Here is a 16,294-nt window from a genome sequence, read left to right on the forward strand (position 1 = left end):
AATTCCTATTAACTACAACTAAGAGAATGCGCCACATATCAAAATCGTGCTCGCCCCCCGTTTCGGTCGAGTATGGTGGCGCGACGCGGTGGTTCGGCGCTCGGTGGCTGGCAGCCATGCGGGGAGGGAGCGGCGAGGCACGCCACCAAGATGACGACGCGGCGAGGGAGAAGGGGCTGTGCGGGCGGCGCGGGAGTAGCGGCCGTGTGGGGCGCGTCTGGCGGCTGTGCGCAGTCGGCTGCGGGCTCGCGGCAGCTCGCGGCGACGCCATGCTGGGACTCGGTCGGCTGCGGCTTGCGGCAACGCCGTGTGGGGCGCGGCCGGTTGCAGGCGCCACGTCAACTCCATGTGAAACAAAGATCGAGTCAACACCGCCACGTAGGTGCCACGTCAGCGAAACCACCCTCCAAAACCGCCCAGGGAGTCAAATTGTGCCGGTTTTAATAGTTAGGGGGTCAAAATATCCGGTATTACGGTTGAGAGATACGAATCAGATTCGGTCACTAGTTAAGGGAGCAAAGGTGAACTTTCCTTGTTGTTAATGGGCTGGAGCAAAGGTGAACTTATTCCTTGTTGTTAATGGGCTGGATTTGATGCGGCCGATTGGCCCAAATCAAACGGATTAACAGCAAGGTTTACAAAACCGAAAGGATGATGATAACCCCACCCAAAACGGTTTGGTAAAACCTGATTCACAGTAACAATGATTCCATAAGCAACATGATAATTGTCGTGAACAGCTACATAATGGAATTTTTTTTGTCCGAGATGGAACATATTTCATCGTCCAAGTGATTACAGGATTCACCGTAAAATACAGTGGGTTACAGATTCACCAGATTTTGGTGTTTGTCTCCGAACCGGAGAGAACCAGGGTAGTTCAAAACAAAGCTTGAGTGGTGGCAGCTTTCATGCAACAAATTGCTCCTTTGAAATGCAGGATTGCAGGATTCTCAAATAAAAAAAACAAGAAAAAAATGCAGGATTGAAGTGCTATGGCACCGCAAATACTATGGATTGAAAAAACAAAGAAAAAAAAAACATATAGGAATGGCCGTTTGGACAGAATGTAGAAAAAATAGGAACTAAGGCGTGTTTAGATTCAATTTTTTTTCTTCAACCTTCAAACTTTTCGTCACATCAAATGTTTAGACACATGCATGAAGCATTAACTATGGACGAAAAAAAAACCAATTACACAGTTTGCATGTAAATCGCGAGACGAATCTTTTGAGCCTAATTACACCATGATTTGACAACATAATGCTACAGTAAACATTTGCTAATGACGGATTAATTAGACTTAATAAATTTGTCTCGCAATTTACATGCGGAATATGTAATTTGTTTTGCTATTAGTCTACATTTAATACTTCAAATATGTGTCCATATATTTCAAAATAATTTGGCACACGATATAAACACAACCTAGAAGGGATAGATCCACATGATTTTTTTTCCCAACAGGTTGAAGACCATGTCAAGAGCCCCTACGAATCAAAGGATTTGTAAAGGAATTTTATACCTATAGGAATTTTTCTTATTTGGCCCTTCAATTCAAAGTATTGGAGTTTTCCAAACCCTATACAATTCCTATAGAATGGCTCATTGCATAAAGGTTTCGGAGAAAATTTAGTAAGAGATCCAACCTCTTGAAAAAATTCTTTTGAGTCTATCTCTCTTAAACGATCATTCATTTGTTTTTCCTGTGGCCCAATCAAACGATCATTCATTTGTTTTTCCTTGTTTTTCAATTTCTATTTAACACTTTTATTCATGTTAGAATCATATGTTTTTCATATTTCTAATTCAAAGATACCCTAAAATTTATACTCCCTCTATGTTCGTAAAGAAAGTCGTTTTGGACAGCGACACAGTCTCCAAAACACAGCTTTGACTTCTTGTTTCTATAAAAATATTTATTGAAAAGTGATAAATATATACTTTTATAAAAGTATTTTTCAAGACAAATCTATGCATATATTTTTTACATTTTCAAACTCAACAATCAACAACTTGAGATTATTTATGATTTATATTTCCAAGGTTTGACTTAAACATTGTCCTAAACGACTTCCTTTATGACTCCTTTACGAGTACGGAGGGAGTATGTTTTAAGCCAATCCAAAAGAATTTAATTAGTTTTTTTATAGATATTCCTTTGATCTAAATGACCATGTATGAAAATTTTCCATAGGATTGAATCCTCTAATATTCCTTCAAAAATCCTTTGTTCTAACGGAGCCCTTACTGAAGTGAGCCCAAATCTTTCAAAACAATCAGACAAACAAATGAACAATGGCTGTGAAATGCAAGTCTAGTTCACAGTTACGAGCTATCTGACTGGATTTGTTGTTTCAAGTTTCAGTACAGCGAAAGGATACTCATAAGAGTTTAATCAATATCTTCCGCACCACATCTGTCATCAATATAAGAGGTGGCATAAACATAAGTTGAAACAATCAGCCATGTCCCAGGCAGCAAGCAAGCACCCTACATGGTTCATACTCACGCAATGAACAGAAGTGCTTAAAAAAAGTCATCAATAATCAATAAAACTATAAAAGCATCAACTATAGTACCTACAACAATATCTCTCCCCACCACCCCACCCCCCCCCCCCAAAAAAAAAAAAACAATCTAAGAGTCAAAAGTAACTGAGCTATGGCGTTGTTTGGGTGACCTTAAGATTTCGAGAAGCTAACTGGTGAGAATCTAGGAAACCCAGCTTCTAGCTTCTAATTCATTTTCTGGATTATACAACTATAGCTTCTCAGAACCTAATTGAAAATCTATACTATTTGGGAGAGCTTTTGGCATCTACATCTTCTAGAAGAATCTCTAACTACAAGTAGGCCCTATATCTTAATCTCAGAATTTCTCTAACTGGCAGGGTTTGTGCCTTCCAAATAGAAGGAAATTGCTATGTATACGACCCAATCATCCAACTAACGTATGACTAAGTTTGATCAACGGCTACACTGCATATGAACATCTGCTCCTTTGATTGATCAATTGGTTGCATGCCTCTAGTCGTACATGAGTATGCACAACTGGGTCGTATGTATAGCAGTATTCAAAATTGAATTACCATTACCAAGCACCTACTCCATGTACATTACACAGAAACCCAAAATATCAACTACATATGCAATCATATTCATGGCAGTTGCCAATTGCCACTAGAGTATGAAGCATGACCTGTGCACAAATATTAGTTTCTGGCATCTATACTAAAAGAACCACGGGTTACAATCCATCATCCTTTTTTTGGTTTTCTTTTTTTGGTTTTTTGCGAGGAAGGTCATTATCCATCAATATCAAACAGATAGTTCCGAAGATATGCCCGTAAAGCGCTTTCACCCACTAAATGACTTTAATGGGGGAAAAATGCAAGCTTCTAAAAAAAATTAGCTAAAGACGCCTAACAACTGGAGGATGACTTCATCCAGTCAGAAATATAAGCATTATACAGTCTACATGCAGACTACAGCTTAATTCATGAATAAATCAGCCAATTTTTTTCTCCAGCAAGACCAGCAGCTTAACTCATCGATAAATCAGACTTATTTTTTTGTCCGGCATGGCATAGAACAATTCAACATCATTTGATAACACTAAATGCAGCCACCAATCTAGAATTAACACAAACGACACGAAAGTCACCAACATTACCATAATAATCAGCACGCGATAACACGAATTCAATCACAACTCTCAGCAACGGATGATCCATCCAGCACACCTAAACCTCCCACCATCCGATTAACTTACAATAAGCAGCAACCCGAGCCGCGCCTCCAATCAGTACGAGACATAATCTGAAGACTACGTTACAACCTAAAGGAGCTTACCATCGTCGCCATCGCGGCGATGCGGAGAATCGGAGCTAATCAAGCAGCGGCTGGCTCCCCGACCGGCGCGGCGGGTCTCACCTTGGGCGGGCGCCCACGGCCGCGCTTGACAGGCGGCGCGGCCTCAGCCGCCGCGGCGGGAGCCGAAGCTGCGGCGGGAGCGCCAATGGGGTCTTCCTGTTCGACCTTGGCCTTCTTGGGCGGGCGGCCGCGCGCGCGGGGCATGCCACTGGTGGCCTTCGCGACCGCCTCGGCGAGGGGGTCCTTGGGCTTAGGCGGGCGGCCACGGGGGCGCGGCGAGGAGGCCGCCGGCGCCGCGGGCGCGGGCGCCGGTGCGGCGGCGGCGGCGGCGGCGTCCTTGGGCTTGGGCGGCCTGCCGCGGCCGCGCTTGGGCGGGAGGGACGGGTCGTCGCCGCGGAAGTAGTTGTTCTTGGAGAAGGCGAGCTCGCCGGTCTGCTTCATGCGGGCGAGGTGCGCTGTGAGGAGCGACGGGTGCGCGGGGGGGAGGAGCCCCTCGTACTTCCCCTCGATGTGCTGCGAGATCGCCGTCTTGTTCGACCCGTTCCTGTCGTCCAGCGCCTCGATCGCCGCCAGTATCATCTGCGCGCGCGCCCGCAACGCGGTGAGCTTCACCTCACAGGAAGGGGAGGGGAGGGGAGAGGGGAAAGCGGTTCTTACCTCCGGGTAAGACGGGGTGGCGGCGGGCTTGGGGTCCGCCTCGGCCGCCGCCATGGTCGACGCGTCCTCCTCGGTCGCCATGGGAGTGAGGCGTGGTGTGAACAGGGGGAGAGAAATTTTCGATTTGGATCCAGGGAAGAAGACGACTAGTACTCTCCTCCTCCTCCAAGTAGTAGATAAGAAGAGATGGGGGCGCGTGTATATGCTGCTGCTGAGTATATCGACGAACGCACGCTGACATGTCGGCCATGGTGGAGTGGGGCCCACCTGTCGGTGAGTGTGGGGGGAGTCGTGGGTGGTGAGGTGGGGCGTTTGAGGGTTTTGGGGGGTTGTTTTTTTTTCGAATTTTTTTGACCGGCTTGTGCGGTGAGAGGTTTGGGGAGGAAATGGACGGTGGGGATCGGGGACAACGCGTCGGGATCGGAGGGTGAGGGAGGAAGCGACAAGAGGGGGGCGCGGGGATCGGTGACGTGGCGGTGGGCGCACGCGTGGCACTCGCGGCTGCATCCGTTGGAAATGACTAATCTGCCCACGGAGTTGGGCTCGTCTGTTGGGCCCAACCAAGTTCAGGTCTACTTCCACTTCGCAATTTTGCGTTACACAGTTTAATTTAGTTCCTACTACAGAATACTCTCTCTATATAGTAACTTTTAATATGGTCCTAATAGAAAATCTACTCCACAGTCTTCCGTTGCAACGAGACAAACTAAATGTGCGATTAATTCGCTTCTTTTCGTCTTCGTCGTCTGATTATCTCTTTGGCCCTGGGGGTACAACAACCTAGCGGCTGCGCTGCTGCTGGACAATGCCATCGCGACCGTGAGAAACAGGTGTCCTCTCGGCGGTAGCCGGAGTGGGCGGCAGCGGCGCAACGTCTTCTGGCACGACCACAACCTTAAGCCTCCTAGACGCCTCCTCCCAGAGGAAGGGCACGCCGACGGAAGACCGTAGCAGTGGCGTCATGGGTTGACAGTGCGTCGAGGTCCAGCACCTTGCTTGTCCGCGACCACGCGTGTGCCGATGCTTGCAGGCACAGTGCCACCCGCACTGCCGCTAGACGGCACCTGCAGGCGCACGTCTTGGGGTGGACAAGGCCTAGCCACGGTGGCAAGAAGAGGTGGTCGCGCGGCATAATGGGGAGCGCCATGCTGTGGGCGGCGCGGGTGTTCGTGTTCTTCCCCGCCGCCATGCTAATACCAGTATGACAGCTGTTACCCGATACTTATGATACCTGGCACTTCGTACCTGTGGTATCTGGTATCAACACCTGATACTCGATACTTGTGATACCTGGCACCTAGTATCTACCTAGTACCCGATACCCCCGATACCTGTGATACCTAACACCTAGTACCTACCTAGTACATGATACCAGATACCTGGTACCTGTGGTACAGTATGGTGTACGCTAATTAATCACACATTAAAATTGTTCCGTGACTTCACTTTTTCACGGTATCCCATGGGCTAGCTGCCCTCTAAAAGAATCTTTCAAGTGTATGATATTGTGATAGTGCTTTTTGACCCAATTCTACCAAGACTACTTTTGCTAGCCGAGAGTTCTTGCGTTGCAACGGAAAAAAATGGGTTTCTAGCTTATTAAGTCAATTAAGCACATATTTGGTTCAAGTATTACTTTTATGATTTTGCTTACTGAACAAGTAGGTAATTTCAAATTTTAGAGAGATACAACAGTGAAATATGAGAGGACTTTGGAGGATGGGTGACTAGCCTATTTGGTAGATCGTTGATGGTGATATGGTAGCATATATCATGGGGCATAAATGTTAGGATATGCTACATCCGTACAAAATCCCTTATATTATAGAACGGGAGGAGTAGTTTATAGATTAGTGGTTGAAGTTCTATAATAAAGGTTTAACCTGTAAACATGAAATAATCATAAGTGGAGTACTACATACTACATACTTAGGGCTGGACGAAAAGCTCGTGGCTCGTTAGCTCGCTCGGCTCGACTCATGACGAGCTCGGCTCGGCTCGACTCAGCTCGTTACGGTTTTGAAACGAGCCGAGCTGCAGTTTCAGCTCGTTAAGGCAGCTTACACATAGAGATAAATCAGTAGGACACCTATGGGCCATAAACAAAGCCCCATGACAACCCAAGTACATTAGTCCCCCGTGCATGCGTCTACCGAACAGAAAAGTATCGCTTCCCCTTCCTCTCATCTATCTCCAAACTCCAATCCAGATCGAGTCGCCGTCGGCCGCTCCGAGCCTCCGCGCTGCTACTCCCTGCGTCCATCCATCGCCACGCCCTACCGCACCGGCGCCGCTCCGTGCCGCACCAGCGCTGCTCCTGTCTCCATCCTGTGTTGCCATCGGCCATGCATCCTTGTCAGTCATGACCATGGATGATGGAGCATGAAGAAACGAAAGGATGCTTTCTGCTCTCTACTTCTCTGTCACAGTAGGAGGCTTTTCTGATTTTGCTTTTCGTGGTGAAAGACTTCGGTGTTGTTGTGTTAGAGTTTCTTGATGGGAGATTGTAGACTTTTTCTTATATCTTTTGATAATTTCTCAGATAATTTTGGAGCCATTTCATCTCGCTGCTGCGTTCTCTACTTGTCTGATAAATACTAGCTCTGGCTCGCGAGCCTAACGAGCTAGCTCGAGCTTTCAAACGAGCCGAGCCGAGCCTCGAGCTCGTTAGGATAACGAGCCGAGCCGAGCCAGCTCGTTATCCTAACGAGCTAAACCGAGCCAAGCTGAGCCGAGCCGAGCCGGCTCACTATCCACCCCTATACATACTACAGTAACAGAATATCCCTTTCTCAGCTGCCAAGCATGCAGCCATTTCAACAAAGTCACAAATGGTCCAGAAAAAAAAAATGAAAGTACAGTACTATGACAAAGTAACTGAACTGATACATCTTTAACACAAGTAACTGAGCTGTTACAAATTTCACAAGTAATCGAGATGTTACACCTTTATTGACCTGCCCTCTATCTTGTACAATTCTATATGGATACCAGAGGTAATCAAATCAGAAGAAATGAGGCACAGCACGGCGTCGAATAATCCGCCTTCGCTAGCAGCAAATGCACATTCTACAGGGACCAAGCCTTTTTCCGCCTTGAGATCACGGGGAGAAAGACACTGCAATTGGCATGCTTGGTGTCCAGCCCACACACGACAAGGTGGCCTGATCCTCTGTTTCTATTCTATGATTTCTATCATTCTAAGGCTACAACAATGTTAGTAAGTGACCGAACCAATTAAAGAATGGTTGGCTAAATGGCTACCTGTCTCGTTTCACCCCCATTTTGCTCAAAAAAAAATTACAGCGGGGATGAAACGGTGACGATTCTGCTTCAACGTAGGGTAGGGTGGAAGAGGGAGGCAGGAAAAGCCCTGTTATGATGAGGACCAGTCGTCGGGGACGGCGAGGAAGTACCTCGACATGGCCTTCCTGAACCTCTTCTTGTACTGGACCGGCGATATGACGGTGGGGGCCTCGTTCTTGGAGCCGCCCAGGATGCCGGAGGCCTTCACCCACGTCTCCAGCTGCTTGTCCCAGGTGTACTGCCGGAGGAAGTCGATGATGCCGATCACGAGCTCGTTCTTCCTCTCGTCTACGCCGACCAGAAGCGAGTAGTCCATGACGTCCAATGACTGCAGGAATGAATCGTGTATTCGTGTTATACTGACTGTTTCTCGCAAACAAGCAGGTGGTGAAATCAGGTACTCGTGTTTTAGATTAAGAGTAAAATACACCAGCGGTCCTTAAACTTGTCAGCAGGTTTCACTTAGGTCCACGAACTTGCAAAGTACACATTAAGGTCCCTAAACTTGGTTTATTGTATCATCCTGGTCCAAAGCCGTGTTTAACCGTGGTCTTGCCTACGTGGCACGCCAAGTGGACGATGACATGGATTTTTTTTATTTTTTCTCCCTTCTTCTTTCTTTTTTTCTCTTTCTTCCTTGTCGAAAAGATGAAAATGCCTCATGCACGTCATCGTCCATGTCATCGTCTTTTCATAAAAGAGAAAAGAGAAAGAATAAGGGAGAAAAAATATAAAAAAAAATCCATGTCATCATCCACATGACGTGCCACGTAGGCAAGGCCACGGTCAAACACGGCTTTGGACCGGGATGATACAATAAACCAAGTTTAGGGACCTTGATGTGCGCTTTACAAGTTCGTGGATCTAAGTGAAACCTGCTGACAAGTTTAAGGACCGCTGGTGTATTTTACTCTTAGATTAATGCAGATAATAGGCAACTCGAAATCAGGTACTCGATTTTAAATTATCTCATGCTGGTGTTCGAAACAATCAGTACGCCACATTAATGTGAAGATAACACAACTACTATTTCTTGGTAAGACAAGAAACTATCATCATTCTCTCTGCATAGTTCAATGACTAAAAGGGAGAGTGTACAAGGAGATAAACAACAATATAAGATTGTAAGGTCACATATTCAGTTAGATTCCATTGGGATCTATAAGTTCTAAACCATAGCAAATCTTTAATGACATCTAGAAATAAATAAATTAGGCTTTGTTTGGAACAGAGGAATTCAGGCAAAAATGAAATACTTCCTCCGTTTCATACTATAAGACTTCTAGTATTGTCCACATTCATATATATATATATATATATATATATATATATATATATATATATATATATATATATATATATTAATGAATCTAGACATATATATGTGTCTAGATTCATTAATATTTATATGAACGTGGACAATGCTAGAAAATCTTATAACCTGAAACAGAGGTAGTATTATTTTTGTTTACCAAATGGAGTCCGGGCAGTTTTCATACACACGGCAAAAATGCTGCTGTTTTGTCATACACACGGCAGTTTTCATGCCACGGAAGCGAAATTGTATACAGGAGTTTCTTTTACGACAAACAAGCATGGCAATCAAATTGAAATTTAAGATTTAGTCTCTATGAAAATTGGGAATATGATATGACAGTCAAATCCAAGGTCTAAGAAGTAGGGAGAGTTACATACCGCAAGGAATGATGTATCGTTCCAGACAGCTCTTTCCATTCTTTGTTTTGCCTTGCTCCCCAAAAATATAGGATTTGTATGCTGTGCCTCTATGAGATTAGAATCTAAAAGTACTTTATTGTGGCCGGATGTATCAGAATTATAGCGTGACCGCACGGAACCCTTTAGGTCATAGACCCTAGATATTGTTCGTTGGAAGAAAATGTTCTCCATCACCATAAGATCCATCTTTACCTCACGCCCTCCTTTCAAGCCCTTAATATTAACCTGGATTAAAGCAAAGATAGTAAATTACCAAAAGCTCAAATCAAGAAGAGTGCGTGGACAATGCAAATAAGACTTATGACAGACCTGATAAAGTCCCATTATTTTAGCCAAACAAGTCGGGCTCCTAGAAGTTAGTGATTCTGCCAAGTGCCTGAAATAGTGAGGAGCAAATCCTATAAAAGAGTCCAGCTCTGTCTTGGTGACCTGTTTAATTATGAATCTCTCATCCATTGTCTTTGCAAAGTATACATTGCTTTTTCCACCTTGTGCACTCCATCTCTTACAACGACTTAGTGAGCGTATGTAATCAATATCACCTGGGCAGCATTTCTTTCTAAGAGCAGCAAACTGCCTTGCAAAATAACATGTCACAGAAAACTTTGTATTATCAGCAGAAAATGCTTCATCATCAAAAGAAAAACTGAAGTGGGTTCCTTTAAATTCTGAATGGCCTTCTTGTGGGAGAAAAGATTCCTCAAATTGGTTATTACTGGCCACAGCACAATTTACTGGATGATGAAAGCTGCTCTTCGTATCCATTTTATGTGTGATGTGTTCAATGTATTCTTGTGATGTCATGACATACGACACAATACTGGTTGGCTCATCATCATAGACAGCAACAACAACGCCACCTTCAAAGTCAATATGAGGCAGTAATAGTCGTGCCCCATCGCTCACCATATGAGCAGCAGACCTGATATACGTTGGCAAATGAGTAAGGACATTTAAGTTTCCTCTTTCCCTGGGAGATATGTGAGAAAAGGCCCTCCGCATGTTTGTCAGCGGATCTTTTACTAGGCTTGTCAAATCTCGAAAGGAATCAACTGACTTTGAGGACAAATGCAATGAAGCAGGCAATAATCCCGTTGATTCCCGCTGATGCAATCTGAATATAGAATCAAATGAATGGATGCGAACAGGGGGGATTGCTTTACTGTAACTTGGATTTTCATTGCCTTTGGTTGTACTCTCAGGGAGGTTGTTGTGTAATTCACAAGATCCACTCCATGCCATATCTATTTTATCAGATAAAATAGATGCAAGTGAGGGTAATCTCTCCACTGGTTCTGTCTTGATGGAATCTTTTGATAGACTCTGTGCTATTCCCGACACATCAAATTTGCTGAAAACCAAGTCAAGGCCTCCTATATCATGCACAAAACTATCCACCATACCAACTGGCAAATCTATCTCAGGCAAGATAATCTCAGTGTCCATGGAATGGCCCTCTCTAGATAGTAGAGATTTTCTTAAACTTCCTGAAGAACACTGTGGACAAGTAGAAGGCTCTTGATGCATTTCTCCGTGATTTGTAATTGCCTGGTGTAATTCAGCTTCCGAACCCTTTATTCTAGAAGCACGGCCATCTTTTGTTATTGAACTTATGTTACAAAGCCTGCAGTCCCAAATGTAAGCATCTAGGAGGAGACCACGTCTCAGACGGTTGAGCTCCAAAATATCAATACTTGATTTCATGGAATGGGTACTCCCCCTGATAACTGGTAGAAGCAAAGTCTGCCAAACAAAAACATTACAGCGAAGTCAACACAAAAACATTGAAGCCTAGTATAAATGGAACAAAAGAAAAATAAGAAGGTACCACCTCATATTCATTTCTTTCCATGTTAAGCAAATCCTTCATCTCAATGATCTGTCTTTCTATGCCAGTTTTTAATGATTCATCCATGGTTATGATACTCTTTTCAGTATTAGAAAGGAATCCATATACCTCCGCATGTAAGGATTCCATTTCACCAAATACCTGTAGAAATATGTTGCAAGCAACACATTATTCATGTTATAACCAAAGTTCAGGATGTGAGCATGGAAATGGCACATTTTCAAGCAAAAAATAATAGCATACCGCAACTGCCTCTCCTTTAACCCATTCTTGTGTACTATGGCAATTGAAATCTAGCATTGAGGGTGGCAGGTTAACAGATAAAGTAACCATAGGACTGTACTGGAAGACAGCTACCATATTTCCGTACCTGCAATATTGAAGCAAATCGAAACATTAAACATTACTGTAGTATTGGATAGTGAGAAACTGAGAACACGGGATGATGGGAACGTAAACAAGCTACATACCCATAGAAACGAAGGCAGTCCCTCTGGAGAGAGTGACCACAACTGGCAAGTCGGTTGGCAGTCGCATGATTCGAAAAGCTGAGCTCTAGGAATTTCCCAAATGATAGACCCCAAGCAGCATCGGACATGATTACTCTATGTGATGCGGGAGGCATTCCATCCTCGAGTTTGCATCTCGTGCATCTGTGCCACATCCATATCCTTCCATCATGTTCACCTGGTAATTTTTGAGATACAAGACGTCTAACACTGATTGTTAGGCTTCCATGCTGGTGCTTGTAGCACCTAACATGTGATTCTGAATGCTCCTTACATGACGGGCAGCAATATGCCTGAAAAGAAATAAGGATGCATTACCTAATTAGTACTGGTAGAGTAAAACTATGCGTTATAGAGTGCGCAGATGAGCACAAAAAGTACCTGGTCAAATAAGTCTTCTCGAAGGTATCTCCCAAGTGGCTTATCAAAGCTACCATAAAATTTGATGCGGAAGAGGTGAGAACGCTCGCATGCCAAGCTTTTTGGGATGCATGTGCTTGAGAATGAAACTAAGATGCTCTGATGGTTGTCAGTACCAGGGAAATAACCACCTGAAAGCTTGTTCTGGTCATTCAGGCCTCCAACATGAAAGTCATCTAGTGATATGGGGCACCCACAGTTTTCCAGATTATGTACTTCTCCAAGTATATTAGCCGAAACACCAACTGGGGATTGCAAAGAGTTGCACGGATCATAATATGGTGTCACACCCATACTACCAAGGTTGTTGCCCAAGGAAACTGAATGCACATTGCATAAAGCATTTGGATGGTGCGAGTGGAACGAATTGTCACCTTTAATATGATTGGCAGGGGATTCAACCTCCCTATGTTCAGATACTATTCCCTGGCTTTCCCCATCCAATGGTAAAAAAGTTGGCGGTCCAGAAATACCATTAAAGATCTGGCTGATAGAAGCATTGTGTGCATATTTTTCTTCTTCAGTTCTCAAACTAACAGGACTACCCTGATTAGCATAACAAGATGATAGGTGCTCTCTATTGGTTTGCATTTCTGGTGCACCTACAGAAGATGTTGAAGGAACTCTTGGAAGTGTTGCACCCTCGTCCGCAAAGAATGACGTTTCAAGGGAGAGATGATAAGCAGCAAAGACTGCAAGTTGCATTACTCGCTTAATTCTTTTTAATTCATCCCGGCAAGCTCCTCTGAGTAGAACCTACATGGAGGGCGGCACATTTAGCTGGTATAAAAAGAAATGAGTAAATGCTGCAACTTATGTTTGAAAGGCAATCCTAATAATCCAACACTTCTCAGTATACGAAAAGAAAGAGCAAGTGCATCATAAAAGTAGTGAGAGGCCATTTTTGTAAATACTCTTTTTTTTTTCTTAAATATATACCGTGGGGACCTCCCTCACTGTGCTTTGATCAAAAAAAATAGTGAGAGACAAGAAAAAAAAGCCAAAAAAAGTAAGGCAATTTGATCAAACATCTTCACAAAAAGATCATTACCGTGCAACCCAAACGCTTCATACAGCCTTCAAAGAACATAAGTGTCTTAGTTGACTTTTTCTCTGAATGTTCTGTTGAGGATTCTAGAACTTTTTCCACCTTGAACGTGTCACAATGGCCTAGTCTTGCTGAGGCAATGTTGTCAATTGATGAGGCAATTTGACCACCCGTGCATCTTGATATCCTATCCAAAAGTGGCCTCTTCACATTCAGAACTAATGAAATATCTTTTGCTAAGAGCTCCTGAGCAAAAGAAGAGACACTTTTCTCAACAAGCAGCACATTAGGTCGTCTTGACTCGATCTTTCCAACAATCATTCTGAGATGTTCCTTTTCCTACATTAAGAACACTCATCAGCATGGCCACAACAACAAAAAAAAAGGATAATTGGAAACATGAACGGACACAAACCTGTTCAAGTATAGTTCCTATCGAGGCTAGTTTATTAGAAACTTTCTGGTATTCAAGTGCCCCTCCTAAAATGAGCAATGTGGCATTCTGGTGCTCAGAGACCATGCGTTTGTGTTTTACATTCTTGGAGCAAACAATTCCTTTAACAAAATTGCTGCATGCAATGAGATCCATTAGTGTCTTGTAATGATGATGAGAAGATGCATGAAATAAGTAGGCAACAATACAGACAAGCACAAACCTCTCACTTGGTTTCCCCGATGCTATGCATTTAATCTTCACGTAATCACTAGGATCCATGCTACCACCTTTCTTTGTATCAGGTTTCACAAAGTTAGCTGCTTGCCATGCCAAAGAGGACACTATCTCAAGCCAACCTTTTGATTCTTTGTCCCTGGCCAAACTAATAGCTTCCCCTGTTAACAACTGTGCAACTAGAGCTTGAAAATGCCTTAGCAAATCATTTTGAACATTCTCTATGTGAGATCCATTAACGGAACTATCAACACCAGCAAATTTATCAGCACTGAAGCAATTAGGCACAACAAAATTGCTGGAGTCACCATATTCATCGTCCTCATCATCAAATGCACATAATTTTGATTCAACGTCATCGCTCTCATCTTCAGGAGGTGGTGGGTACCAAATATCATCATCAAAATCAACAATACGGAATGATTTATGCTCCTCTTCACACCAGGAAGCTATGCTAGCACCGACATGCTCCCGAGCATCATCTGAGTCAGACATGGTTGTAGCACCATGATCAGAAGCATCATTCTGCCTAACCGTAGGGCTCTCTGATGGGCTTGGGGTTACTGATCTGTACATTGAGTTAGCAACACTAACACTAGAATCTGAATCTGAAGAGTCATGTGAGAAGTAAGTCCCTGGGGCAAAAAACTGGACCCTGGGTTCGTCAATCTCCTCATCTGCTCGCCTATATCCACAACCAAAAACCAAATGAACAGTTAAGTCAACACACTACATCAAAATGACCATCAGAGACTAGATTTGAGAATTTCAGCACATTTTGCATCTACTAGTAGCGATGAACAGTCAAGGCAACACATCTCAAAATGACGATCAGAAACTAGATTTGAAGATTTCAGCTAATTTTGCATCTAGTAGTAGCGATAAACAGTTTAGTCAACACACATCAAAATGACCATCAGAAACTAGATTTGAAGATTTCAGCTAATTTTGCATCTACTAGTAGCGATGAACAGTTTAGTCAACACACATCAAAATGACCATCAGAGACTAGTTTTGAAGATTCCAGCACATTTTGCATCTACTAGTAGTAGCGATCAACACTTCCAAGTTCCAACAGTTAAGTCAACACATGTTAAAATAACCATCAGACCCCTAGATTTGAAGATTTCAGCACATTTTACATCTATTAGTAGCGAATGAATGTGTAATTTATGAACAACCTGATCCCCGCCACGATATGGCTCAGTTCCAGATATATGTTTTTTTCCCCTTCACATTTTTGTGTTGTGCATTACGCCTAGGTGAGAATTGAGATTCGCTCGAGGCCTTACCTAATATCGCGGCAGGGAGGAGGCGAGCAGGGAGCGGCGTCGCCTTTGGTCCCGGATCTCGCGTCGGGCGCGCGGGCGCGCGGCGGCGTGGGCGGCTCGAAGGCGGAGCGCGACTCCGGGCTGCGTGGCCTCGGCGCGCCCTCTCCCTGGTAGCGCCGCCGCGCCTCCCCGTCCCCGTCGCCGCCGCCGCCCTTGTGCTGGTGCGCGTGGCTTGCGACGATGGATCTGACCTTCTCCACCGCCCCCACCATCGCCGCGAAATCCACCACGCCCATCCACACACCACTCACAAGCAATGCTCGATGGTAACAAATCCCGCCCCCCGGAAGATCAGCAGCGAGCGAACCAGGACGAACGCCGACGCCGCGCGTCCACGCCGAAGCTTCGTTGAATTCCTTCCACTCAAAGTCAGCGCCCGCGCCCGCGCCCCCGCACCGCGCCAACCAAACCAACCACCACCACCACCACCACCCTCCACCCGCCTCCGCAGGCGGAGCACCACAGCGCCGACCAAAACCAGCGGTGTGGACGCGGCGATCGATCGATCGATCTTCAGCCAATGCGGACACGCCGCGAGCCGTGCGCCGACGAGGACGAGGAGGAAGAGAGCATGCTCCGGCGAGGCGACGAGGCGAGAGAGGTGTGAGGTTGGATGAGGAGGAGTGGACGTGGCGAGCGAGGCGGCGGCGGCGGGCGGTGGCTGTGGGGGAGAGAGAGGAGGCTTTGGCTTCTTATTATACGGGAGGATGCGATTCGGGAGGGAGATTTTTGAGATGTGGATATCGATGGGGGGTGATTGGGTGAGGGGACAGTGACGCGGTAAATCGCAAAGTAAAAAAAAAAGAACAAAAACGCGGTCAAAATCCCGGATATCTCCTCGCGACGCCGACGCGGACGCGGCTCTCGATCCAGTCCGTCCGTCCGCGCATGG

The 16,294-nt window shown here is 45.0% G+C and overlaps 2 protein-coding genes across 2 annotated transcripts; both read right to left on the reverse strand.

Moving 5' to 3' along the window:
* Window positions 1–3,641: 3,641 nt before the first annotated feature.
* On the reverse strand, window positions 3,642–4,683 carry LOC4347003 (HMG-Y-related protein A). Its single transcript, XM_015795891.3, has 2 exons — window positions 4,533–4,683; window positions 3,642–4,454 (listed from the first exon to the last, which is right to left on the reverse strand). The coding sequence occupies exons 1-2, from the start codon at window positions 4,611–4,613 to the stop codon at window positions 3,894–3,896; spliced, it is 642 nt and encodes a 213-aa protein (XP_015651377.1). The 5' UTR covers window positions 4,614–4,683; the 3' UTR covers window positions 3,642–3,893.
* A 2,715-nt stretch (window positions 4,684–7,398) lies between these two features.
* On the reverse strand, window positions 7,399–16,113 carry LOC4347005 (putative 1-phosphatidylinositol-3-phosphate 5-kinase FAB1C). The gene is made up of 11 exons (XM_015756917.3): window positions 15,364–16,113; window positions 14,058–14,756; window positions 13,817–13,970; window positions 13,405–13,740; window positions 12,315–13,109; window positions 11,895–12,226; window positions 11,668–11,794; window positions 11,407–11,565; window positions 9,885–11,318; window positions 9,534–9,800; window positions 7,399–8,166 (listed from the first exon to the last, which is right to left on the reverse strand). The coding sequence occupies exons 1-11, from the start codon at window positions 15,636–15,638 to the stop codon at window positions 7,909–7,911; spliced, it is 4,836 nt and encodes a 1,611-aa protein (XP_015612403.1). The 5' UTR covers window positions 15,639–16,113; the 3' UTR covers window positions 7,399–7,908.
* Window positions 16,114–16,294: the final 181 nt, after the last annotated feature.

Source organism: Oryza sativa, chromosome 9 (assembly GCF_034140825.1).
Source record: "Oryza sativa Japonica Group chromosome 9, ASM3414082v1".
Taxonomy (NCBI): Eukaryota; Viridiplantae; Streptophyta; class Magnoliopsida; order Poales; family Poaceae; genus Oryza; species Oryza sativa.